Source organism: Mauremys mutica, chromosome 8 (assembly GCF_020497125.1).
Source record: "Mauremys mutica isolate MM-2020 ecotype Southern chromosome 8, ASM2049712v1, whole genome shotgun sequence".
In the NCBI taxonomy this organism is placed as follows: domain Eukaryota; kingdom Metazoa; phylum Chordata; order Testudines; family Geoemydidae; genus Mauremys; species Mauremys mutica.
The window spans coordinates 101,538,854-101,566,784 of NC_059079.1; the positions used below are offsets into that span (position 1 = coordinate 101,538,854).

At 42.0% G+C, this 27,931-nt stretch overlaps 1 protein-coding gene across 5 annotated transcripts in view; it reads left to right on the forward strand.

Moving 5' to 3' along the window:
* SPOCK1 (SPARC (osteonectin), cwcv and kazal like domains proteoglycan 1) overlaps positions 1-27,003 on the forward strand; it is a 474,706-nt gene extending 447,703 nt beyond the window's left edge. For 4 of the 5 annotated variants that reach the window (XM_045028925.1, XM_045028926.1, XM_045028928.1 and 1 more), the window contains 5 exons: positions 2,931-3,047; positions 9,731-9,952; positions 11,061-11,123; positions 22,863-23,000; positions 24,900-27,003. In XM_045028925.1, coding sequence (XP_044884860.1) covers positions 2,931-3,047; positions 9,731-9,952; positions 11,061-11,123; positions 22,863-23,000; positions 24,900-25,090 — 731 coding nt within the window. In that variant the 3' untranslated portion in view covers positions 25,091-27,003. Of the gene's footprint in view, positions 1-2,930; positions 3,048-9,730; positions 9,953-11,060; positions 11,124-22,862; positions 23,001-24,532; positions 24,590-24,899 lie in introns of all 5 variants that reach the window. The other variant, XM_045028929.1, reaches the window with a different exon arrangement.
* Positions 27,004-27,931: the final 928 nt, after the last annotated feature.

The following is a 27,931-nucleotide window of genomic DNA, read 5'->3' on the forward strand; positions in this document are numbered from 1 at the left end:
TTCCAATCCTAGGCTTCCTAGAAATGAGGTTCCTAAATAAATGTTTCATAAGCTTCAGGTTTGTGCCATGGGGATAGATTACTTCTTTCTAGACTACTGAATTTTTTCCTAATATAATCAGTAGTCAAAGCAGTATTTATATATGGAGTAGACTATGGGAAATATTCTAAAAATATAAATGACCTGCCCAGCTGTTATACTTAATTAAAACATCACTAACTATTCTTCCCTGCTGCACTTGATTTCTAATAATTTCTCTTCAAAATTGACTTTGCAAATGAAATTGCCATTAGTGAGTGACTGTAGAGGGTGAATGCTTGTTCAGAAAGAAAAAGGTGCTGTTAATTTTTAACTTTGAAAGCCAATATGGAATGAGTAGACTCCTTCCCAAAAACTGGTGATCAAGATAAATAGGTTCCCGCCATCAGTAATGAAAAAGAAGTGACATGTTTATCTTTACAGTCGTCTTGTTCCTGTGATACCATAATGATACCCAGACAAAAACTGACAAGTCACATTGCCTCCTTCATAGGCAGAGGAGACTGAGATCTGATGGATATTGGCCTGAGACACACTGAAGGGTGAATGCAGCTACATCCTCCCTGTATTCCACTGAAACATCCCCATTGGTGCTCCAAGGGATATAAGATCTGCAAGTGGGTAGGGAACAGGCTGGGGCAGAGTTAAGTAGATGAGTATGATTTTAGCATCTTTTCTCTCAGAAACTTGTAAGATTTTTATGGGTAGGTGAATACTGACCCTTTTAGCATCAGCTTACCCACTTTTCCTATCCACAGTTTGGAAATGCCATTAAGGAACTAATGGAGAAAACAGACTGCAAGGATCCCCTGAAAGCATAACTCATGCAGCATCTATGGTTCTGCAGATCTGCTGTGATCCAGCCAGTCCTAGTCAGTGGAGAACCCTTGTTCCTAATTAAAGCATTCCCAGGAAGCTAAGCCTAAACTCACAGAATTTCTTTGTCCTTGACAGGGAGTAGTTCACTGAGTCAGGGGCCAAGTTATGCACATCTCTCTAGGGTTGGTCAGTTTCTGAACTCTCATTACCTGTTAAATTAGCTTTTCCCTACCCTCTCAGTCCTAGAGCTGGCCGTTCCTGGTCAGACTTGAACACTGTGTCAAGGTGACATTTCATTGGAGTAGCTTGCTCTGCGATTGCCTGTGCTGTGACTCTTCTGTAGTAGGGGACTTCACTCCCAAGCTGGATCAACAAACCAACACCTTTCACAAGCAACATATACAGTGTGCAAAATGGATGGCTGTGTGGGAAGTCCCATTTACCTTGAGTAGTTTGGTCCTTTATTGGAAGATTTCCGTAGTGGCCTCACATCTCATTAGTCAAGGACTTCTGCCATTACTTGCAAAGACATAGTCGTATAAATATAGGTATGTGATAAATAAAAGGGTGATAAATAAAAGATAAGCTTGTACAGTAATAAGAACTACATTATAGTTAATACTGCGTTGCCTTCCTCTATAAACCCTAGTTTTTACATACCCATTACTTTCTCAAAACTTCTTCTTTGGGGCTTAACCTTTCCTTCCTTGGATTTAGCCTCAGGGTGGAGGCAGCGATTGTTACTCTCTTTAAAAGGAGAGTAAAGAAAGTCCATCACACCATTTCTGAGTTATGGAGGAGTGGGGAAAAAATCATCTTCCCTCTGCCCAGAATAAAAAAAAACAAACTTTCACCTTTTGCCAAGAATGTAGAAATGACGGAACAAAAAAAAATTCTTCCAACTTGGCAAGTGCATATGGACTTTTCCTTAAGCTTGAGGGGGAAAATGAATAAAAAAGTTATGTTCTCGAAAAAGCTATAGTGTCTCACTTGAAAATTAGGAGCAGGCTACCTCCAGAAACAGAGTGGGGAGCAGTTAGATAGCAGAAAAAATGGTAAACCCATACATATTAGTGCTACTCATAATAGATTCATTCATTGCAGTCATAAGAGCAATGAGTTTAACTTGAGAAGGCAAGCAGTGGGACTTGTTCTTGGGTAAGTTAATGGGAGGAGTACAGTGTTCCATGAATTGGAGAAGATATATTGTGGGTTACTTCAAGAGGGATGTCTGACTCTACTGCACAGAACCATGTTTTGTATTCTAAAAAACTGTTATTAAAATTTAGAATGAGTTCCTGGCAAGAAAGATAAAATGGTTTAAATCTATGAATTCAAGCACTAAAGATAATGCAGAAGCAGGAATATTCATTCTGACAGATGGTGTCTAATGTAGCCTTTTTTCTAATAAATATTGGCTATTGCTGGGCGTTAATCTCTTGGTAGAAATTTATAGAAAAATTAGATGTTTCTCAGTAAAAATTCGTAAGGGGAGCAAGTAATAGATGCTTTTGTCTGGCCAACAAAAAGGAATTGTGACAACCTTTAGAGATGGCAAAGCCTCATTTGCAGTAGAATTGAAAGAACATGACAGCTTTCTTTAAGAAACAGATTTCCTATGGCATTAACAATAGCCTTAAACTAACCCAAATGTGGGTTATAAATTATTCCCAGTGTCCTATTCTAATAAAATTTCCAGGTGAGTTTTTTTTTAACTGTTTGACTTATGTTCCCTCTCTGAAGTTCTATAAAGTGACAGCCCTTACCTTAACTACTCACCTATTTCTAAGCGAGAAACTGCAGAGATGGGTGTGTGGGTTGGATTTTAAATCACATCGACCTCTAAGGAGATACTTGCATATAATAATAAGAAAATCCTTTCACTGTGATTTATATTTCCTTATATGTTGTATCGCTTTCCCTTACCCTTTGTCTGTCTTTTACTTCTAAGCTGTTAGGCCAGGACAATGCTATGAGTAACAAAAAATGATTAAGTTCTAGTGGAAGATCCAGAAAAAAAGTTAACTTGCATGATCTTTGCAATTTAATGTGTTCCTCTGTTGTTTTGACAGCTTGCACAGACAAGGAGCTGAGAAGTCTTGCTTCCCGACTAAAAGATTGGTTCGGTGCTCTTCATGAGGATGCAAATCGTGTCATTAAACCAACAAGTTCGGACACAGCACCAGGCAGTAAGAAAATGCTTTATAAAAATGAAGTTCTAGACAAGCTCACATCCATTTAAAGGGCAGAACAGTCAATACAATCCCTAGTACATCACTAGAGTGTCCCTAGGCAAGTATACTAATATCTGCACCATATAACAGACCTGATCCTAAGAGATACTGAAAATATACAGCTCCCATTGATTTCTAAGGGAGTTACAAGTGCCCTCTCAACTCCAAACTGTCCTAAAAGAAGACAGTAAGACACGTACGACACAAACACGCACACAGAATTCGGACTAGACAATCGGTCTGCTGTTATGGCCACAAACAGTTTGGATACTAATAGAGAGAATCACAAACCTGCCAGCACACTATATGGCTATGGGCAAAATGGCAAACAGAATATGTGACATATACACATTAAAAGTACAACACAGAGTCAAATACAGTAAAAATCTTAAATGAATCAATCGGTTCCGTAGAATCTCTATGAACAGAAATTCCATGCTTGAATAATAAGAGTATAGCAGTAGGAATATACTACTGATCACCTGACCAGGATAGTGACCATGATTATGAAATGCTCACGGAGATTAGAGAGGCTACAAAAACAGAAAACCTAATAATAATGGAGGATATCAACTTGGGAACACGTCACCTCCGGACAGGAGGCAGAGATAAAATTTCTAGGCACCATTAATGACCGCTTCTTAGCACAGCTAGTCCTGGAACCCACAAGGGGAGAGGCAGACTGTGAAGAGTTACAGCAACAAGATACAAAGGGATCTCACAAATCTGGGTGACAGGGTAACAAAATGGCAGATGAAATTCAAGGTAGATAAGTGCAAAGTAATGCACAGTAAACAATACAATCCCAATTATACATACAAAATGATGGGGTCTAAATTAGCTGTTACCACTCAAGAAAGAGATCTGGGAGTCATTGTGGATAGTTCTCTGAAAAGATCCGCTCAATCTGCAGTGGCAGTCGAAAAAGCTAACAATGTTAGGAACTGTTAGGAAAGGGATCGATAATAAGACAGAAAATATCATAATGTCACCATATAAATCCATAGTACGCCCACACTTTAAATACTCCATGCACTTCTGGTCACCTCATCTCAAAAAAGATGTATTAGAATTGGGAAAAGTACAAAAAAGAGCAACAAAAATGATTAAGGATATGGAATGGCTTCCATATGAGGAGAGATTAAAAAGCCTGGGACGGTTCAGTTTGGAAGACAGACGATTAAGGGAGGATATGACCGAGGTCTATAAAATCATGAATGATGTGGAGAAAGCAAATAAGGAAGTGTCATTTACTCCTTCACATAACACATGAACCAAGGGTCACGCAATGAAATGAATAGGCGGCAGATTTAAAAGAAACAAAAGGAAGTGCTTCTTCACACAACGCACAGTCAGCCTGTGGAACTCATTGTCAGGGGATGTTGTGAAGGCCAAAAGTATAACCGGGTTCAAAAATGCTCTTTCCTTTTATTCCTCTCTTTGTATTCCCCTCCTCGGCAGGCTGATCACTTCATTAAATTGAGCTGGTTTGGTTATGCCTGTGAAGCCCTAAGAGGCAGGTGCATCCACAAAGTAATCCATTTTAGGAGTGCCCCCGTAGCAGTAAAAAGGAGCAGATGGTGGAAAGATGCCTTGGACACATCCGCGGTGTAGAGAAGGTGTTCCAGTGGAGATTTCTCTGTGCTACATTAAATTTTCAAGATGCTACTGTGAGTGTAAATAAGCTCTTTGGATGTATTAAAGTCACCCCCAGGTGGAAAAAAAATCACTCCTATTTTTTCCTCTCTTAAAAGGAAAAAAAAAAGAGAAATCTGCACTGCTTCAAGAATTGGACCTTCAGCCATGTAATATCTGTCTTTCTGATTTAAATTAAGCACCTTGGTTCAGGCACTATGTCTTTCTCTCTCTCTCTCTAACTGGCAGCATCTCAGGACATAATACTAATATGAATAACATGCACTGAAATAAGGAAATAATCAAACAAATTAGTAGCTAGGATCAGATTCAAATTGCTCTTCAGTCTGTTGCTTGGTCATAATGTTGTTGTGTTTCTAAAATCTACTCATCTGGTCTGGGACGTTTATCTTTTACGTTTGGTGGAGCTGTGTGAAATGTAAAAAAAAGCCTCAGAGAAATATTTCTGGGTGTTGTTTTGTATTTTTAGTGATGATGGAAATTAGGCTAATTGTTTTCCTGTTAATTTAATTGTTGTATAATTTAATGAAGTCACTCAAACTCAACTCATGTAAGTCACTTCTTGGAGAGTCAAAAAAAGCAATGTTATGTGCCAGAAGGTGTATTTATTTTTAATTAGGAATTTCACATCAAGGTTTTTTGTTGATGTTGTTTTTGCATCCAGAGGAGATGGATGATTTGGGGGTAATAATGGGATGTGGAGTCTTGCACATGTTGGTCACTAGTTTGAATCCCTTCCAGATTCATAGTGAATGGAAGTTGTTAGGACTTGGAGCAGTTGTCAGATGAAATGTAAAATGTAATGGTCTCAGTCCAGCTCCTAGTGAACAGGTGTCCTCTGCCACCATTGACACTAATTGGCATCCTTGTTGTCAGTCTCTGCAGAGAAGCCAATAACTGAATGAGCATGACGCCTGCACTTTACTCTCACCCTTAGTGGTGGTCATTGCAAGGTGGGGTTGAGGCGGATGGGAGGGATGATAGAGATAAGCTCACCTTGCTGCTGCCTGTGCTGTAATTTTGTTAAACCAGCACTATATTCACTTAAGAAATGCAGTAAACGGTATTCATTTTATGCAGCACATTGTCACACTTATCATAAGGCTTTAGGCCCCAGAAATGCAATTACTTCATTTATAGTTGCTCAGGCCGATTGTCTACAGTAGTCCTGCTATGGGTGAAGTGAACTCTGGTTTGGTGCACAAAGAGTTATACATGCTAGCAGTGACTCCAATTAAAAGTAGTGGAGTTCTGTGAACGATTTCCAATACAGTGCCCTGAGAGTTTACCCCTCTGAGCTTTGCACTGTGAATTCAGCTTTATTTACTGAGAGTCCGCTTGGTTTTAAATCCTGAACATGGGAGGACGTGAGTTTCAGCATTTTTGTTTTTGACTGTTGATATTGACCTGAGAAAGGTAATTTATTGGAAGAAACTTTTATCAAGAGGCAATTTGAAGTGCAGGTAGAAACTGATGATGTGTCTGACTTTCATCTGCATGCTGAAAGGCCATCCTAATAGTAACCTTTTCACTAGTAATATCCATCCATCACTGTAATATCTGAACACTTACATACTGCACTGTCTAGAGAGGCTTCATAATAAACCTTAACCTGAAAAGCTTGATCGTGTCATGAAAGCTCCCTGGTTTATTTAAAACAGCAACAATAGAAAAGTATTAAACTAATATAACTAACTATCTTCATAAGTGACCTTCCATAACGGCCTCTTTGATGCAGCCCCTGGCCGCAGGTCACAAAGCAGCTTCTTAACCATATTAGTCACTGTCTAGTAAAGTTTAGTCCTGCAAAGTTTCCATTGTTGTATCCCTGAATGCATGTTGTACACACACAAGGCCACACAGCAGGGAAGGGAGAAAAAGTCATAGGAACAGCACACAAATCACGGAGCATGTGACGAGGTAAGGCAAGTCCATGCCAGCGTCTCCTCCCACCGTGGCGCTTCCTCCATCCCCACCAGAGTGCACAAGCTGAGCCACACACAACTAGGAGGTGGCCTGCCAGAGAAAGCAATGGCTGGGAAGCACCCAGTCCGCACAAGAGACCATGTAATCACCTATCTGAGCAGCAGCAAGTCCCCCAGCGTGGCACTTGAACCCCACCATAGAGTGCATCCACTGAGGGAGGGGGCAGTCAAATGGAAGCCATCCGGTTGTGTGGCCTCCCACGATGGCATTGCTGAGGGGTAGGGGAGACTTAGAGGGACCATGGAACACCACCACCTCCACATGAATCTCTGACCTCCCCAGGCTCCACTCCCTGGCTTCTGTGCTGCCCCTGACCTTGCATCCTGAGGGAGGTTCTGGCAGAATGGCAGGTCTCCGTAGGTTAGCTCTCCCCTCCCCTTTATAGGGGTCTGGGCCTCTTACAGCTGTTCTCTCAGCTGATGTTTGCTCACTGAGCAAATGCTGCTTGCCTTCCGCAGATGAGTAGAATGACTGAAGCCAATGGCACAACTTGCCTAAGATGAGCTGGATAGATCTGTGTATATTCCATATAGTTTTTCCTTTTTGATGTACTCAAATTCAAAACAGATAACACAGGAGCAGCTATCGGGAAATGAGGTAACGAAAAGTTCAGCATGATCTCTCTACCCTGCCTGAGTTGTCTTTAGCCGCAAGGAAATGGTGTTATCCTCTTACTTTGTTAGAGAAACGTGTGTTATGAATGACATAAACTTCCCTATTACTTAACCCCTCTGCCTGTTCCTCCATGTCACTGACAACCTTCAGCTAGAGCTGCAGTTTCCAGAGTGAAACTTTACTCTTCCTTGAATTTAACACTTAACATAGCAGACAGTGCAGCACTATTCTAGGCTTTCAGTTAGATTCTAAGCGGTAGTTTTCAGAAGCAGCATTTGGAGATGAAACTTGATACTCAGAGTAGATGAGCCTAAAACTAAACCTCCTCTAAATGGAAGACAGATCTCCTCAGCACGGTGAAAGGAATGTCGGCCTAACACGAGAGAGGCTGGTTGTGTAGCGGATTGAGCATGGGCCCCGATTCACTGTGTGCACTTGGCAGGTCACATTTACTGTGTGTGTGTGTGCGTGTGCGTGTGCGCGCGCAAGGTGCCTGAAGCAGTCCCACTCATTAGGGTTACATGAGTGCAAAACCCTGACTAGCATATGCATGTTTTGTGAGCCTTTGTAAAACTGGGGTTCTTAATGGCCGTTTCCCCAGCTATAAATTGTGAAAGATACTTTCCTGCAACAGGCAGGTGTTGTGGGGTTAGTTAGCATTTGGGCACCATGCGTTGGAGATGTAAGTACAGTAACTACTACTGAGGACTTAAAAATCCCAGCTTCTCATTTGGGTGACCCTCCTCCAACAAGTCCAGAACTCTGTGTTCAGGGGCATCATTTGCTATGGGGGAAGAGGCACAATTGTCCCCCACACACACATGTTGATTTGAACCTTCCCCAAACTTTTCATAGGTCTGGATGCTCCTTGTTTTGCCTTCCCGCCCCGACTTTGCAGGATATAATATAATCACATAATGTTCTGCATGCTGATAGAACTTTGCCTTCCCTCTCTCTAGAATTTTTCTGAAATGACGCTCCTAACTGTGTTTATAGAGATTGCAGAAATGCACGTGTACGCATTGTAAATATGAACATGAATGCAATGGCGGTCCTCTGGTACTCCTGCATTCTTTAGAGTATGTGGGATATTAAATGAACATGAATCCTGTTCCCTGAAGTGTTGGGAAAGCAGAATCCTCTTCAGCTGCAAAAGATATAACCAGGCTTGAATGCAGAGGGCTTCTGTGAGACATGAGTGCAAATGCGCCAGTTCATGTGCATTTGTGGTCTCAGCAAACCCCAGCACTGTGATTATTCAGCAGGGCTGGCTCTAGGTTTTTTGCCGCCCCAAGAACAAAAAAACCCAAAAAACCTCTGAGAGCGCAACTGCCAAAGGGGAAAAAAAAAGCCTCCTGGAATGCCACCCCTGGAATTGTGCCGCCCCAAGCACGTGCTTGGTTTGCTGGTGCCTGGAGCCAGTCCTGTTGTTCAGAGTAGTGCAAGCCAAGAGGACATGACCTCCACCTCAAGAAGCTCACAATCTAGATCAGATAAAGAATTCAGAGTCAGATATACTACAAGACTGGAGGGGGAGGGGTCAGATCTGCCAGAAATGTAGGGTTAGCACTGAGGGATTGGTGAAAGAAATGAGTTTTCAGAAGGGGTGTGAGAACGAAGAAAAGGAATTCATTTGGTGCACTGAGTGTCAAGTGTGAACAGCAGCAAGGATGAAGATGCAAAGAAGGCAGTTGGGAGTAGTGCCGAATATGACTCTTGCAGGAGGTGGGGAATGTAGGCAGAGGGAATACAAGGAAATTAGAGCAGAGCTGCAGGCAGGGGCAAGGTTGTGCAGGGTCTTGAAGGAGAGGGCAGGAAGCTTGGAGCTAACATAGAAGGTGAGAAGCAACCAATAAAGGATTCAGCAAAGTGACTAGAAACAGGGCTGTAATCTCACAAGGATAGGCTTTCTCTCAAGATTTCTGTTGCTTTCTGCTTTCAGCTAGTTTGAAAACACAGTGTTTCTGCTTCTGACCCTTCCTGAAACCAAGCCAATGCACTTGCAAATGCGGGCGGGGGGGGCGGAAAGGAGAGAAAAAGTAAGTTAGGGTTGATATTTGACTAAAGATGGGCTTGAGTTGCAGTAATCAGATGTGGACCCAACCCTCCATTTTCTCCCCAAAATGTAAGTGGTTTGGGTCAGAATCACAACTAGTTTTGAGCTTGATTTGATTCAGCCAGTTCAGTCATTCTTAGCTGGAATCAGAGTATTGTTCCGGTTTCCTACTGGTTGGGCAGAGAAGGGTTAAACTGAAACAAAGTTCACTCCATGTTACAGTTAAAAGAACATGCAAGAGAGAGAACATCGTAATTTAGCAATTGATGCATGTCAGGCCTGTATAGTGTGACTCACCAGTGGTGGTTTGCCCATGTTCCCGTAGGGTTTGACACCAGCATACTACCAATCTGTAAGGATTCATTAGGCTGGATGTTCAACAAACTTGATATGAACTATGACCTCCTGCTGGATCACTCAGAGATCAATGCGATTTATCTTGATAAGTATGAGCCATGCATTAAACCCCTCTTCAACTCATGTGACTCCTTCAAAGACGGAAAGCTTTCTAACAATGAATGGTGCTACTGCTTTCAGAAGCCAGGAGGTAAGTCGTTCCATTATGTAACGTAAAACTGATCTATAATTCATTACTATGGATGCTAAAATAATGGTATGGCAAATGTAACTTGACAAAATGTCTTTTCTATTATTATTGTTGTTAATAATATTTATGCAAGACAGCCATCACCATACATCCTGGGATGACGATAAGAGGCTTTATCGGTGGACAGAGCATTGCACAGGATGTTAGGAGACATTGGGGGGTATTTACAAACTTGGGAATCACGTTTAGACACCTAAATAGGAATGGCCAGATAAGTGTTGAGCAACTTGCAGCCGCCACTGAAGTCAATGGGAATTATAGGTGCTCCTTGCGTGGGAAGTTCAGGCTATTTATGTAGGTGCCTAAATATGGAATTAGGTACCTAACTTTAGCCAGACAAATTTAAAACTTTTGGCTTAATTGTTACCATATTCAGATTAATATTTGAAAATAAATTATACATTTTAATACCTTATAGTTGTCTTGATAAGTTCTGGTCTCTCCTTTTCACAAATATGTAGTGTTTTTTTTAGGATTTTCTAGGGTTCAACATCTTTCTTACATCTTGATTGCACTGCCATTTATCTTGAATTGGTAATTCATAGCCCTTTTCATTTAAAAACAAAAGGCCCTTTTCTTTATCCCTGGTGAGAAAGGGCATGGTATAGCAATGGCAAATACTGTCAATTACATGTCATTCACTGGTGAAACAAACAAAGAAGCAATCAATTTACTGGCACTCCAATTCAGGAATTAGTTCTATTGCTAATAGAAGCCTTATGAACTTGTGTTCTTATTAATGTGGAAATTAGTCTATTAGCAAATCATAAATTAGAAGCCTGGCATTATTTCAGTTTGATGAAGGAGAAGAAAAAAATGTTTAACAACCCAAATGGCCCCAAAACACTATTATTAAGTATAGCGTGTTTTGAATTTTTTAATTAGTAAAGCTAATGACATACATTTGTTTTGCAGTGTATTACCAGCATATGGGGTTATTGCATTCCCAGGTGTACAATAGACTACATTTCATGTAAATAGTGAAGCCAATCATTAGAGAGTCTGTCCCGTACCATCTGGAAACTGACGTTCATACATTATATCTTAGGTCTCCCTTGCCAGAATGAAATGAACAGGATTCAAAAGCTAAGTAGGGGGAAGAGTCTGCTGGGTAAGTTTGATTACATGCCATTCATTTCAATAACTAATTAAAGCCCTGTGATTATTGTAACTTGATGTGCAGTTATCGTTTTTCAATTAGAGATTAATATTTTGAGCCTGTGCCTGATGTTTCATGAAATAATGAGATGTCAACATACACTTATGGCAACTAATTCCGAACAAATTTATATCACCTCACCAAAAACATGAATATTATTCTATATAGGTTCTTACACATGCTTGGCACCATAGTATCTGAGCATGTAGATGCAAAAGAGAGTATTTTTAATTAAAATCTCCTGTGACTAGTTAAAAAAACCAGAGTACATGGATGAAGAGAGTTCAGATTCTTCCAATTATAAGATTAGAAATACATTTGTTGGACTAAAATTTTGTCTAACTGCACTTTTAAATGTTTCGTTCTTCTACTTCCTGTTGGTGATATTGAGCTATGGGACATTTCGTGTCTTTTTTTTAAAAGCTGAAAAGTCAGACTGTTAAATTGATCGCTGCATACCGGTGAAACCTCAAGATGTTGCGTGGACTGCAATCTATGTGGCATTATTGTAGTGCATCTCCAATTTATTAACTTATGTAGGGCCAAATCACACAGGGTGGTTATTGGCAGCAGTTAGAGAAAAAAGACTGAATTTGGCCACAAGACATCAGTGGGAGTTTTACTTGGCTGAAGATTGCAAATATAAGGACTGCAAGATTTACCTGATAATCAGCAATTTATATTAAATATTTAGCAAGTTTTAATTGGGAAAAATACAGAGCATACAAGCTAAGTGTAAGGTGCATAGCTGTCTGATATCCTATTCTGACTCTCAAAGATTCAGATTAGCAATGAAAGTAAATTTATTTTAGTTTCCAAAGACTTTGGAATTATCCCTGAGAATTTTAGGGAACACTAGGATAGGTAGAATAGCCAGCAATGCTTCCGTTTGCAGATTGTTGCGTAGGTGATTGCTGTTCTCTCTCTCTCTCTCTCTCTTTCATGGAGGATTTTATGGGTGAGATTTTCAAAGCCACTTAACAGAATGGATTGACCAATTCCTATTATTTTCTAATGGGAATTGGGTGTCCAGGTCTATTAGACAACATGGAAAATCCAGACCTACATTTCTTCGGTCTTTATTTTGTGCAGTATGAAATAAATGTCAGCTAGGCTGAAAAATGGTTTGTTCTAACACCTGGGGAAAATAATGGCTTTTCACACAGTGCTTAGAACATACAAACATACAAATAACCTCCTTTTCATGCCAGTGGAATCAGATCACAATAGCAGGAGTAAAATGACAAAATAACACTGGTATAAAATGTTCTCTTACCACAAATAATTATGTCCATCTACAATATATATTTTTTAAAAGGAAGGGGGGAAAACAGCTCAATTCAACAAATCAGTAGGTTTCTATAATACTTTTCTCTACAGGCTAGAAGAAAATATAGAAAGGAGGAACTCTCTGGTTCAGTTAGCAACTTGAAAGTCTTCCTGCATAATAACACCCTTCTGAGAGCCTCTTATCTGATCCCATTGCTATTTAGACAGAGTAGAACAATGTGGGTTTTTTTCTTGTCTCAGTTGCAAAATCATGCAGGTGGAAAACAAAACATACACATGACAAAAATGCTGCTTGTAGTAACCAAAAAGATAAAAAAGATATGAGCAGCAAAGAGACTGTTCTATAATTATTCTCTCTCTCTGATATGTAAAATTAAATATTTATATTCTGGACACTGTGCACAAGGAAAATTTCTGTAAAACTTGTATTGGTTGAAAAAATGAGGAGTTTGAGAATTGCCCCAAAGTACTTCAAAGCAATTGTCATTAAATATGTTGCATTGTTGAATCTGGAGACTTTCAAATGCAGTCCATCATCCCAGTGTTTGAATTAAAAAGTAAACAGGCCCATTAATCTTTTCCTGCCAGATTTACCTAGGGGGCAATTACATGTAAAGACACTACTTTCAAAGAGCAAAACTGGTTAGCCCAATGGTTCTCAACCTATTTATCATTGTGGGTAACATACGCAATGCTCTCTGTGTTATGTGGGCTGCATCCACACAATATATATACTACCTGTATGGCCCTGAGGATGTCACATGGGCTGCAGCTGTGTGCCGATTGGGCCGCGGGTTGAGAACCACTAGTTTAGCCTGTTCACACTTCTCCTACATCACTAAGGTATCTACCCTCTGCTTTCATCAGTATCTTCAAATTGGGTCTTTTCCTGTATCGATCCTGTGATATAATGGCTAATACAGGGACCTGCCTGCCAGCTCTCAGCTTGTATACAGTGTTCTTGTGACCTTCTTGGTCCCAGGATATTAGAGACACAAGGTGGGTGAGGTAATATCTTTTACTGGACCAAATTAGGTTGGTGAGTGAGAGAAGCTTACGCAGCTCTTCTTTAGGTCTCAGCTTTGCTTTTAATTCTATATATGGTACTAGTCTGGCCTTCATCGCTGTTGTATCTTAGCACCTCACAGTCTTCAATGCATTTATCCTCACAACACCCCTGTAGATACAGCAGTGCTATCACCCTCATTTTAAAGATGGGAAATTGAAACACAAAGGGACTTGCCTAGGGTCACACTGGATGTTTGTGGCAGAACTGGAAATGAACCTGGGCCTCCCACAACCCAGCCTAGCGGTCTAACCAATGTTTTCTATATATTCCACAGTAGATGGCCATTGATTATCATTATAGTGGAGCAGTAGCAATGCCATAGTTAAGACTGCAGCAGTGTTTTCATGCTGATAGGAGTGTATCATTTCTAGGGTGCTTTAAGCATACACAGAGTTTTACAAAACAGTCCCTGCTCCTCAGACACAGGATGATAGTTGAAATGCAAGAAAACCCAGAGCCACCATCACAAAAGAAAATGGTTTGATGCAGAAGAGAAGAAGCAGTGGGTAATGGGAGGTGGAGCCAGGCATAAGAGACAGTAAGAAGATGTGAAGCAGAGTGGGAACAGGAGACAAAAGGGAGCAGTTACAGATGAGGACAGAAAACAAGAGGGACAGGGATGTTGAACACCAAATCAAGAAACACTCGATTGGCAGCCTGTTTAATTAACTCTTAGGCCTGGTCTACACTTAAAATTAGATCAACTTAGGTACGTCACTCCCAGGTATGAAAAATTCACCTTTCTGAGCACCATAGTTAAGCTGACCTAGCACCTAGTGTAGACATGGCTAGGTCAACAGTAGAATTCTTCCATCTACCTAGCTACCACCGTGCAGAGAAGTGGATTGCCTGCATTGAAGGAAAAACCCCTTCTGCCAACAAAGAAAACATCTACGCTACGGTGCTACAGTCACACAGCGACAACGCCATAGTTGTGCCACTGTAGCACTGGTAATGTAGACATGCCTTTAATGTTAGAGATGGCTTCAAATCATATATGACCCTCACTCACTGGGGAAGGCCCTCAGATCCTACAGTGATGGGGGCCATATAAGCAGGGGGATTAGAACAGAAATGTGGCTCTGGCTCCTGATCATTTCCCTCTTTATGATGGGCCATCCCAAAACCTGGGATCAAACTATCCCCCAAATGTGGATCTAAATCTAAATCGCCTAAATGTGAAATCTAAATTCCAGACATTCAGGATTTGTGGTGTGACTCACCTTTAGTCAATGCTGTAAATGATTATTGTAAGGGGATTTTTTGTTTCATAGGAATGTAAGCTCTTGTCCCCAGTGGATTATTCCCCGCGTCTGATAAAATAAGAAAAAGTTAGAGTGCATTAAAATGTGGTCCTTACTCTGACAGCTGGGAAATATGAGCAGTGACCATAGTATGGAAGATGAATTGCAGCCCCAACTCAGAATATTTGCTCCTCCTCTAGCTACTTGATTTGCATCCACAACTAGCTATTCAAAGGCAGTATTAAAATGCACATGCAAAATTACAGCACACAGGGAAATCATCCCTATTCTGTGCATTGTTCTTGGTCTTCCTTTTAACTCCTAGATAGACAGGGCCAAATTCACCAAAGGTGGGGACTCCTTTGAGAACAACTGAGCTGTACTCACTTATGCTAACAAAGAGATTGGCCCATTATTTTTGCAAATCTATCTTTTGCAACACATGTAAAGCATTTGTGTGAACATTGCACAAATGATACACACTGAATTTCAAAGGCCAGGGGAGATGTTACAGTTAGAGTTTCTCTGAAAAAGTCACAAGAATATTTTTTATATATACAATGCATCACTCATTATTTGGAGCCAAATCCTTAGCTGGTGTAAATTGCTATAAACCCACTGAATTCAATGAATTTACACCAGCTGAGGATCACATAGTTTCATTGACTCTGATGAAGCTATATCAATTTACACCCGCTGAGGATCTGATCCTCTGTAATCTTCTTCAGGTTTGTCTAGTCCAATGCATGTCTTAGTCTTTAAATAAGAAAGGAAATAAGTATGAATATGGAAAGTCCTTCTGGATCAATATTGAAACAAGTGACTGAGCAGTGAGTGAACTTGAAAAACTGTATGGTTGAACATGTCCACGCTATTATTGGACTGTGGGTAAATAAAGAAGATGTGTCTCTGGTGATCATAATCTTCCATCTTCCTTTCAATTGTCCTGGTACATGAACTTGCTAAGACCACTGCTTCTGCTTCCTTGAAATAGCAAAGTTAATAAGTGTGAAAATGTTCTCGGAGATCAGGTCAGATATAGAAGGGTTAATGTTCACATGTTTCAGAACTACATTTGTGACATTTAAAAATTAGACATCTACTTTAATATCTGCAGTGGGATGAGATGGTAAATTCAGAGATTCATAATGTATATATGACTGACTTCCCATTTCTCTCTCTTTTATATAAGTAATTGCAGAGCATTTGGGCGATGTTTTCTCATTCATTTTTTTCTATGGAAAATGTGGTAGTAATAGCCCTTTTGACATATATGAACAATCTGTAGAGCTGCTCCATACACTGAAGTAGAAAAGTTAGTATTGTGTGACCAGTAAATCACTGGACTCTTTGACGAAGAGAAAAGATACTTTCTCAAAAATCATTTAAGACAATAAGAGATTGTTTTTCTGTGCCTGGAACAGAAGCAACTGGCAGGGAATGGAAAGTGTCTATACAGACCTCCCCTGGGAATGAAGCTAACTGATCTCCAAGGACAAGTGGGATTTTTGTATGGAAGCACATTTGCATTATATCTGTTGAAAGTGGTGGCAGAAATAATGCTGGCTTCTCTTGTCTCAAGAAGCAAGAATCCACCACACTCTGAAAGGCTAATGTGCAATGGTTTTGTTATGAGACAAATCTTTGGCTTTTTTTTTGTTTAGTCTCAGTATCCTACTGTCTCTCCCTGAAAAGCTCAAGCATTAGTGATTCTTTAATACTTCTAATAAATCTGAAGTTATACTTAAATTTAGTATGAATTAAATAGCAAGCAGGTGGCTGATGCCTTGCAGATGTAATTATAATCTTCTGGAAGGACTCATGTGATAAACAATAGAAAAAATGGAAATTTAAAATGAAACATGGAAATAATTTTGTCTTGGGTAGGGCTACATATGAGAGGACAAGGTGTAAGAATGGCATTTTAACCCTGAAAGGAGGCCTATAGAGATGTTAATCATTCAAGGATGTATTGTAGCTGGCACCAGTGCACACAGAGGGAGTAAAGAGAATTAAGAAATCCCGATCCTGTGTGGTTGCATTAGGGCTATCCCAATCCTTGTCTGGATCCTCAGCACAGCAAAGCCCATGCACCACCAGTGCTCTTGTGAGCAAGTGGGTGGGAAGGAACAGGGAGTGTATCGAGCAGTTGTTCTGCCACCTCTCCCCAGAAGCACTGGACAGGAGAACAGGGGCATATGCTACATCCTGTAAAGGGCTGATACAGCACACTCCCCTGTCACGGAGTGTGGGGGGACGCAAGGCCCTGCACCCCTGGCTTCCTGCGATTCACCATGACTCTCAGCCAGCCAGTAAAGCAGAAGGTTTATTTAGACGACAGGAACACAATCCAAGACAGGTCTTGCAGGCACAGACAACAGGAGTCCCCCCAATTAGGTCCACCTTGGGGTCCCAGGGGCACCACAGCCCCATTGGGGGGTCAGAGCCCCATCTGGGCTCCCCTCTATTACACCAGCCAGCTCCTGAAACTCTCTCTCTCCCCAGCATCTCCTCCCCCAGCCTTTGTTCAGTTTCCCAGGCAAAGGTGTCACCTGGCCTCTAACCCCTTCCTGGGTTCTCATGTTACATGCTCAGGTATCCTCCCTCAAGGCCAGTCTCCCATCCCGCAATGCAGACCGTCCTCCCAGGCCCACACTCCCCACTCAGCATTCAAAGACCACATTAAGAACAGTCCTAGTTCATCACATCCCACCCCCCCCCGGGGAAAAGAGGCACTGTGTCTCAGAGGTGGATCTCTGGGCTTGGCTACACTTACAAGTTGCAGCGCTGGTGGAGGCTTTCCAGCGCTGCAATTACACCCCGTCCACACTTGCAGGGCACAACCAGCGCTGCAACTCCCTGGTTGCAGCGCTGGCTGAAAACCCGTCAGGGTTGGGGTATAAGGAGTGCAGCGCTGGTGATCCAGTGCTGCTCAGCAGGTGTGGACACTCACCAGCGCTTTAATTGTCCTCCAGGGAATAAGGAGTTATCCCAGAATTCCTGTTCAGCCACTCTGCTCATCAGTTTGCACTCTACTGCTCTTGCCTCAGGTGACCCGCCCTTTAAATGCCCCGGGAATTTTAAAAATCTCCTTCCTGTTTGCTGCAGCCAGGTGTGGAGTGCAATCAGTTAATCAGTTACAGGTGACCATGCCTCCACGCGGCAAACGAGCCCCAGCATGGAGCACTGGCGAATTGCAGGACCTCATTAGTGTTTGGGGGGAGGAAGATGTGCAGTCCCAGCTGCGCTCCAGCCGTAGGAATTACGATATCTTTGAGCAGGTATCAAGGTCCATGCTGGATAGGGGCCATGATCGGGACGCACTACAATGCAGGGTTAAAGTTAAAGAGCTGCGGAGTGCCTATTACAAAGCCCGTGAGGGTAATCGCCGATCCGGAGCTGCCCCCACGACCTGCCGTTTTTACAGGGAGATGGACGCGATACTTGGGGGTGACCCCACTGCCAATCCCAGGACCACGATGGACACTTCTGAGCCGGGTGGGGGCCAGGAGGAGGAGGCGGAGGCGGCGGGGGGGTGGGAGGAAAACGTGAGTGAAGCTACTGGGATGGGGGAAGACACCCCAGAGTCCCAGGAGGCATGCAGCCAGGAGCTCTTCTCAAGCCAGGAGGAAAGTACCCAATCGCAGGAGCCAGCAGTTGCAGAAGGACAAGCAGAGCAGCGGGTTACTGGTAAGCGGCTTTTATTTTCTGGGTGGAAATGTTTCTGGAGAGGAAGGGAGGTTAAGGCTGCATGCATGCCAGCCTAGATGTGGAATAGCCCGTTGATGTGGTCTATCACGTCGCGGTAATCAGCTGCAGTTATCTCAGCAAAAGTTTCAGCCAGAGCGTGGGCAATATGCCTGCGCAGGTTTATAGGGAGAGCCACTGTTGTCCTTGTCCCAGTCAGGCTAACGCGTCCGCGCCACTGTGCCGCGAGGGGTGGGGGGACCATTGCTGAACACAGGCAACCCGCATAGAGTCCAGGGCGGAATCCACATTGCTGTAGAAGAGCCTCCCGCTGTTCCCTAGTGACTCTCAGCAGGGAGATATCTTCCAGGATTAACTCCTGTGAAAAATGTTGGGAGACTCTTTAGTGAAGCTAGTGATAGAGATAGGGAGATAGTGAAGATCACCCCTGCAGCTGCATCTTCACTCAACCCCTCTATCACTGCAGCTTACCCGAAGCAACCAGCACCCCTCTATCACTCAAGCCCCACTTCTCCCTCTATAAGCACCCCTCACTCACCATTTTGTGGCTTCCGTTGTGTTATGTGTGTGGTAAAAGAATGCTAAAGTGAGGACTAAGAACTCCTTCAGTGTGTGGGAATTTCAGTCTGGAGATAATGAACACAATGCTTCCCTGTTAAATGTTGTCAATTCTGCCTTTCTAGTGACCTTGACTGCTGGACTGACCAGATGTACCACAGCACAGAAGCTGCAGAATCTGAGAAAAAAATCCCCGAAAGAGCAAGGAAGACATGCTGAGAACTGTTATTGCTCACTCTGCTAGAGAGAGTAAAAACTTGAAGAAGTGGAGAGACAAGGAAAGCAGGATCCACAAGAGAAATGCAGTGGCCAAGAGGAAAAGCACAGAGCAGCTGCTAAGCATCCTGTCGCGCCAAGCGGACTCTATCGAGTCACTCGTTGCCATGCAAGCAGAGCACTACCGTGCTACTCCCCCACCCCCCCCGTCCCAAAGCTTTTTGCCTTGTGCACCAATGTCAGTTCAAACCCCCCTTCCCCAGCATCCAGGTTCTTACCACCACCAGCTGCCTCCAACACCTGTACGTTCACCAACCAGCCCTGATAACTACAACCCTTACCCTCTGCACTCAACCCCCATCACCATTCAGTTTATGCACCCTGAAGTGCAGGATTCATTGCACAGCACTCCAAACAGGACGTATGCAAACTTGTGACTGTGCAGTTCACCAACCCACACCCCTGCCCTCTTGTGTTCATGAAATGTTGTGTGTGTCTGTCTGTCAAGGAAGTTTTTTTCTTTTCAATAAAACAATTCTTGGCTTTGAAAACAGTCTTTATTATAGCAGATAGTGAAAGATACCTTAGCCCAGTAAAGAAACAGGCACTGCAAATCATTTTAGGGATAATAGAATAACAGTGTAAACAGTGCACTTCACTCCCATGCAAGGCAGCCAACATTACTGTTGGCTTTCAGCCTCAAATTCTTCCCTCAAGGCATCCCTAATCCTTGAAGCCCTGTGCTGGGCCTCTCTATTAGCCCTGCTCTCTGGCTGTGCATATTCAGCCTCCAGGACTTGAACCTCGGTGGTCCATGCCTGACTGAATGTTTCACCCATCCCTTCACAAATATTATGGAGGGTACAGCAAGCGCATATAACCGCGGGGATGCTGCTTTCCCCCAAGTCTAGCTTCCCATACAAGGACCGCCAGCGGGCTTTTAAACGCCCAAAAGCACACTCCACAGTCATTCGGCACCGGCTCAGCCTGTAGTTGAACCGGTCCTTGCTCCTGTCAAGCTTCCCTGTATAGGGTTTCATGAGCCAAGGCAGTAACGGGTAAGCGGGGTCTCCAAGGATCACAATGGGCATTTCAATGTCCCCTACTGTGATCTTCCTGTCTGGGAAAAAAGTCCCTGCCTGCATCTTCCTGAACAGGCCACTGTTCCGAAAGATGCGTGCATCATGCACCTTTCCAGGCCAGCCTGTGTAAATGTCAATGAAACGCCACGGTGATCCACAAGCGCCTGGAGAACCATAGAGAAATACCCCTTACGATTAACGTACTCTGATGCCAGGTGTGTGTGTGGGGGGGCAGAATAGGAATATGCGTCCCATCTATCGCCCCTCCACAGTTAGGGAAACCCATTTGTGCAAAGCCATCCACAATGTCCTGCACGTTCCCCAGAGTCATGGTCTTTCTTAGCAGGATGCGATTAATTGCCTTGCAAACTTGCATCAACACAATTCCAACGGTCGACTTTCCCACTCCAAACTGGTTCCCGACCGACCGGTAGCTGTCTGGAGTTGCCAGCTTCCAGATTGCAATAGCCACCCGCTTTTCCACCGTCAGGGCAGCTCTCAATCTTGTGTCCTTGCGCCGCAGAGTGGGGGTGAGCTCAGCACACAGTCCCATGAAAGTGGCTTTTCTCATACGAAAGTTCTGTAGCCACTGCTCGTCATCCCAGACTTCCATGACGATGTGATCCCACCAGTCAGTGCTTGTTTCCCGAGCCCAAAAGCAGCGTTCAACAGTGCTGAGCATTTCCGTGAATGCCACAAGCACTGTAGTGTCACACGTGGCAGGAGAATCGATATCGATATCATCGTCAGACTCCTCACTGTCACTTTGGAGCTGAAGGAATAGCTCGACTGCCAAACGTGTTGTGCTGGCGACACTCATCAGCACAGTCCTCAGCAGCTCGGGCTCCATTTCCCACAGAAATCGCGATTCACACACAGAGCAGAAAGACACTCACAATGGCGCCAAACGTTGCCGGAAAGACAGAATGCTGGGATGTGAAGCGATGCACCACGGGGCGTTGGAACAGGAAGCGGAATGACCCGCACACTTCCTTCCCCTTCCCACAATACTCAGCGCCAAAACGGTGCCAAAACGGGACGAGGTGCTCTGTGGGATAGCTGCCCACAATGCACCTCTCAATACAGCGCTGGAAAGTGCTGCAAGTGTGGCCACACTGCAGCGCTGGTAGCTGTCAGTGTGGCCACACTCCAGCGCTGGCCCTACACAGCTGCATGACCAGCGCTGTAACTCCCAGCGCTGCAACTTGTAAGTGTAGCCAAGCCCTCTGAGTCCCAGTTCTACCCTGGGCTCCTCCCGAACAGTGCAAATAATGCAATATTCCTTACACAGGGCTGTCTCTAGAGCACAGTCTAGCCACCATCCCATGCTCAGGGCAGCCTTACAACCAGGAAAATGTACATTCTCATAAAATGTTCATATAGTAACATAACGAGGAGTCTGGTGGCACCTTAAATACTAACAGATTTATTTGGGCATAAGGTTTCGTGGGTAAAAAACCCACTTCTTCAGATGCATGGAGTGCCTGCTCATTCTCTCTGAATGAACTCGCAAACCCAGATAAAACTCCCTCAATCCATCACAGATTTGGCAAGACATCTCAGGAGAGATTTTGAAAAGCACAAATGGATTTCAGTGGAAGTTATGCACCTAAATACCATTTGTGCCTTCCAATCCCCCCTTCCTCCTTATGCTTAAATAACTTTGTTTGCTGGAGTAAAATTTTTCAGCCCTTTGTTTGCATAGTGAAGAACTTTTTAGTTCTGCTTTAATGTGTGAAGTTCAACTTTATAGATAAGTAATGCCGAGGGAATAATTCATAGTGAATAATTTACCCCACAAATGTAGCCTTTCTCTGCTTGCAGAACATCTATGAACGGATGGTGATTTGGTTGGAAAATGAGGATGATAACACTTAAATAATTCACAGGTGTGCCGTGAGGCTAAATGCATTCATATTTGTCAAGTGCTTTGAGATCCTTGGATACAAAATGCTGTCTACCTGCCATGTATTACTACCATTAAGGGAGATGGAGGCTGCTAGGCTTGAGGCAGCAATGAGATCAAGAATCTGTTTGAAAGAAATAAAACATAGCAAGCTTCTGCGAGAGATAAGAATGGGAGGCCACGTTTACAAGTCTAGAATGTATATTTTCACTTTAAAATGGCACTACTTGTAATCAAAAAGGAGAAAATCTTACAGATGCTTCAGAAATCAGGACCACTGTCTGGAATTCGAACCAATGCAAATGTTTACACACATACACATACTCCAATGGGCAACAAATGACTGAAGTCAACAACACTTGGTGCAAATATATATATGGAGATGGAGTTAAAATGGGAGCTTGGGCCAAACGATCCAGTTTGAGTGTTGGTTTTGCAAACCCAGAACCTGATCCAGGACATTTTGTAAAACCAGAACCATTCCAGGTGGCTCCGTCTGTAATTGATGCCATATTAAGGCATTTTAATGTAAACAAGAAACAGGACAACTACAGTCTATCTTCCTGCTTGATCCTGTAAAGACTAGGATTTACTAAGGATACCTTTGTCTTTATTCAGGTGTTTTCCTTCCACGGTGCAATGAGGAAGGATATTACAAAGCAACTCAGTGTCATGGAAGTACAGGGCAATGCTGGTGTGTTGATAAGTATGGAAATGAGATCGCGGGCTCAAGAAAACAAGGGACCGTTAGTTGTGGTGAGTAATGACCTGCTTCCCTAAGACAATACAAACATTAACATCGTTGTAAGCCCAGAAATTGCTGTAAGATCAGCCATGATAACAAAAAGCGACAACACAGGAAACATAATTAGCAGAGTCCCCAGTGTATTCCAATTCACAATATATAAGTGTCTGTGTGCTCATACACGTACCTTTGTCTTGGAGCGTGTGTACAAGGGTATGAAATTGGCAATAACCACTGATAAGAAAATGTTTTTGCTACCAGCTTGGCAAATGCAGTAGTTGCTATTAAAATAAAAGATATGCGGTTGTTATGCCTGGTTATTAAATATATTGTTCCTTATACAGTCGAACCCACATTTACAGAGGCTTCATAAATCAGGGCTTCCCTAAGAAGGGAAGGTTTAACTATACAAAGTTTTATAAATTAACTAGCAGGCCCTTTAGAAGTGCTGATACTACAGTATTATTACACTGATGTAAAATTACTGCACAGCTCTATATAATCAGGCAAACAAGATTTAAGTGGAATTTCTTCAATGTGATTCAATGTAATGATAGCTTCAGTTGCTCTACTTCCAGCAAGAATAGAGAAGGCAAAGCTTTAGAAGCTCTAAAATGTACCTGATTACATCCTAAGTTGCTATATCAGGGTCAGCGGGTGCTTTTGCAGGAGCGTATGTGCATGTGTGTACATAAAATCAAGCAACTGCAACATATACCTAGCCTTTGAGAACCATTTACACGTGTGGTTACCAAAGATGGGCACGCAGATTCCTGTGTGCCTGCCTCTGTCCTCACCCCAGCCAGATATGCATCCAAAATAGGAAGGTAGCATGTGTGTGCACGAGAAAGCGGATCAGTCCAATATCCCAGCTCCCTGGTGGCCCGATCCCAACCCACATATAGACAGCCATAGCGCCTCATCCCCACCAACGTGCCTGTGTGAATCAGTTGCACTGAGAGGGTGTTTCAGTGTCTGTGCACATTCAGTTCTTTGGTACTCTGCTGAGATTAGCCACTGAGAAAGCAGTTAGCGTTGATTGTGACAGGGATTTTCTGAGGTCGACTAGAGCTGACTGGCCATTTTTGACAAGACATTTTTTATGGAAAATTGCTGATTCATCGATACCAAAACTTTTGGTGACTTTCTTGACTCATGTTTTTTTTGTGGGTTTTTTTTTTTAAACAAGTATTGCAATTGTCAATGTTCTACCTCAGTATTTTCTAACTGAAAAATTCTGGTTATCTGATTCAATGCAACTTTTTGTTTTAAAAAAAGCTGATTGGGATTAAAAAACAGATTTAATGGTCAAAATTGAAACACAATGTTTTGAAATTATTGAAACAGAATGCTTCAACTGAACCAAACCAAATGTTGGGGGGAATTTTCAGTTCATGAAAATTTTCAAGGTTTTGATATTTCGTCGTGAATCAGAACTAACAGGTTGGGTTGTTTTTTGTTTTTTTCCTTGAAATCTTGACAGTTTTCATTGGTTGGGAAAATTGTTTTCCATCCAGTTCTAATGTAGACATTTGACTTTCAGGAATTGATCCGAGACCACCAACTCATTTCATGTAGACCACCAAACAATCATCAGATGGTAATGATTTTCAGTCACCATTGACCCTGGATGAATTTAAATTAGAAATCTAGAGATGCAAGGCCTTGTATCTTATTCTAGATCCCACTGGACTATTACTTCCTCCCAAATTTGTGGTCATGGGCACAACAGATGTATGTACATTTTTAAGGGGACCTGCTGTGCGGTCATTTGCTAAATTGCCTCTTTAAAAATCAATTTACGGCAAAAACAAAAGTAGCTTGCATAGTCAGAACATTAACAAGCATTGACTAAAGAGATTTTGGGGTTGTTGGGTAAGAGAATGACCTTTAACTCTTACCTATTTTAGAAGAAGAGCAAGAAACCTCAGGGGATTTTGGCAGTGGTGGATCTGTTGTATTACTGGATGATTTGGAACAGGATCGTGAAGCGGCGAAAAAGGGCAAAGAAGGGAAAATGAAGATCCATGTAAGAGCAGCTAATGAGGATGATGAAGATGAAGATGACGATAAGGATGATGAAATTGGTTATATATGGTAGTTGTCACAGTTCTGAGGACTCATGTTTTGCACAATATTGCAAGTCACTTCATATCTCTGCAATTGTATCTAAGAACATCAGGCACAAAATATCTCTCCTCTCTATTTAATTTTGTACAGTATATATCATTTTCAAGACGGCTTTTTTCCAACTAGCTACTGGTTTGAAACAGTTAATTTTTTTTCCTCTATCAACGGGGCTATGAGTTTGTTAGTTTTGTTTAAGCAAAGTTTCATAGCTTAATCCCCACCTGCAGAGCTTGTGAAATACAGTTTATGGGATTTAAAAAGAAGAGAGAAAAAACAAACCAGTGCAAGAATTAAAAGCCCATTTTATGTTATCAACATTGGAGAAGTTTTGTCATCAGCTGTTAACTGAATTTTCTGACCATGCTATAAGTAATTGCTTTTCTTTTATGCAGTAGGTAATATAGAAAAGCAGGTGCCTCAGTTTCTGTCCCGTGTCTGGCACTTGTCACTAAAGAGCAAGTCATCTGTGTATAATAACGTCTGGCTCACGAATATTGATGGTTTTAAGTCAGGAAGAAATCCATCAGTATTTTTTCTCACTTGCTCTAAGAATGATTACTACAGGCTTAGTTCTGCCCTTATTGAAGTCAATGTTAAAACTCCCGTTGGCTGTAAATGTGCAGGATCAGGTCATTGTCACCTCGTTTTCATAGTTAATACGATCTCGATCCTGAGAGATGCTGAGCATCTGCAGCTACCACCGACTTCGAGCCTCGTAGCAGGGGAACATGATTTAACCACCCTCCAGAATGTTGGAATGTTTTGTAAATCTAGATCATTGTAACCATTTTCCAACCAGCAAATCTTGGGTTTCTGTTTTAATTAGTTTGCACTAAGAGTTTGCACTAATGTCATGCAAGCGGCCTCTGTTTCTGGAGTAACACACCAATGGATCTGCTGGAAATCCCCTGTTCTTCATTTACCCTAAGTAACTCCTCATTTGGAAGCTAGGAAGCTGTCAAAGATACTCACCATCAAAAGTAATAAGCTGTCTCTTCTTTATTTTAAATTGTTAATATTCATTTAGTCCATATAAAAAACAACCTTAGATAGTCATGTTTCCAACTAGCATCTTTTCTATTTAATATGAAATATCGTGCACTCCTAATACACACCTATAAAATAGAAGAATATTATTAAAATTGAATCCTCTGATTCTTTAAGCCGTTCCCATTTATTCATATCTCCACAGCTGTATCACAGCATTCTGAAGCTAAATTATTTACTTCCCTTCCCTGTTGAAAGTCATGGGTAAAATGAATGTACCATATCATGGCTTTTATCCCTTTTGTTATTTTATCCAGATTAGCAGAAAACACGATAACGATGAGGAGTCATGGGACAGAATACATTTGGAAGCAGTTCATTTTTGTATTTAAGAGGACAAAAGTGACCCATGATAGAACTTTAATTCCAAAATCTTTTAGGGTCAAATGCACCATGAGGTGACAGGAGTAATTCCATTTAAGTTAATTGAGTTATACCAGAAATGAATTTGGCCAATAGGCATTTCAAAGAAAACCTTTATATTTCTGTTAAAGACACTACTTCCTTATGTGAATTGACTTGCATTTTCAAAAGCAGCTGTGGGGTGCAGTTTACCCTCAAACCCTTAGTCAATATAAGTAGTACTTTGTCTGCTTATCTATCTTGCATGTTCCATGATTCATTTTTGGCGGTGAATCATGTCATTACAAGGTAAAGTTTGCAAAATGAAATCTACCAATATAAATGCCAAATTCCATTCCAAAAGCAGGATGTTTCACCCATTTCCTTTGGGTTTCATGTCCTCAGGCTAGCAGTCTGAATTTACTGTTCTTGTGACACATGAGTCCAAGCCAGACATCCTTCTCAGGAAAAAGAACAGGAGTACTTGTGGCACCTTAGAGACTAACAAATTTATTTGAGCATAAGCTTTTGTGGGCTACAGCTCACTTCATCAGATGCATACATCTATAGCCCACGAAAGTTTATTTTCAAATAAATTTGTTAGTCTCTAAGGTGCCACAAGTACTGTTGTTCTTTTTTGCAGATACAGACTAACATGACTGCTACTCTGAATTCTTCTCAGGGTGTACGTTTGAGATATACCCTTGGTGTTTCTATTGTCTATTATCCTGTGGGTCTTTAGTGACTATGGGGAAAAGCATTGCTTTAAATGTTTCCAGATAAAGGCCTGATCCTGCAAATTCTTCAGCCCACATAAGTAGGGATTTGCAGGCTCCAACCCAAAGGTTTCCTACTAGAGAATCCACTGTATGTATGATCTTATTATGCAAGCCCAACAAATGGACTCCCTATGCCTTGTATTGTTTTGTTTTCTGGGCACCATCACTGCACCGATCTGCTAGTAGCTAAGACACACACAGCTGAAATACACACTAGCTCCTGTAGTTGACATTATAAACTGCAAACGCTGGTTTTATTTTTAAAGTCTTGTTTCAAAACCTTTGCCTGCAATTTCTTTTGAAGAAAGAAAATTTGCTCATTACGAACAGAACTTGTCTGAAAGGGAGAAATAATTTGTTTCTGCTTATCTAGGCAGTGTCAATGTGTGCAGGTGATTTGAACGTAAAAGGAAAGAATTCACTGGTACAATAATGCATCAAAATGGGAAAAGCCCCTTGACTACGGGAATTGTGAACATCAAATGAGCTTATATTTCACAACTTATTATAGGGGCTTAGTTGTTTTCAGTTCTTTTATTCTCTGTTTGTCTGGAGTCATGACCTGAAAGTTGTTAGAGGGCTGGACTGGATGATTGGTGTTAATAGAAAAGGAAGCAGCCAGGATATCCACTGGGGGTTGGTTT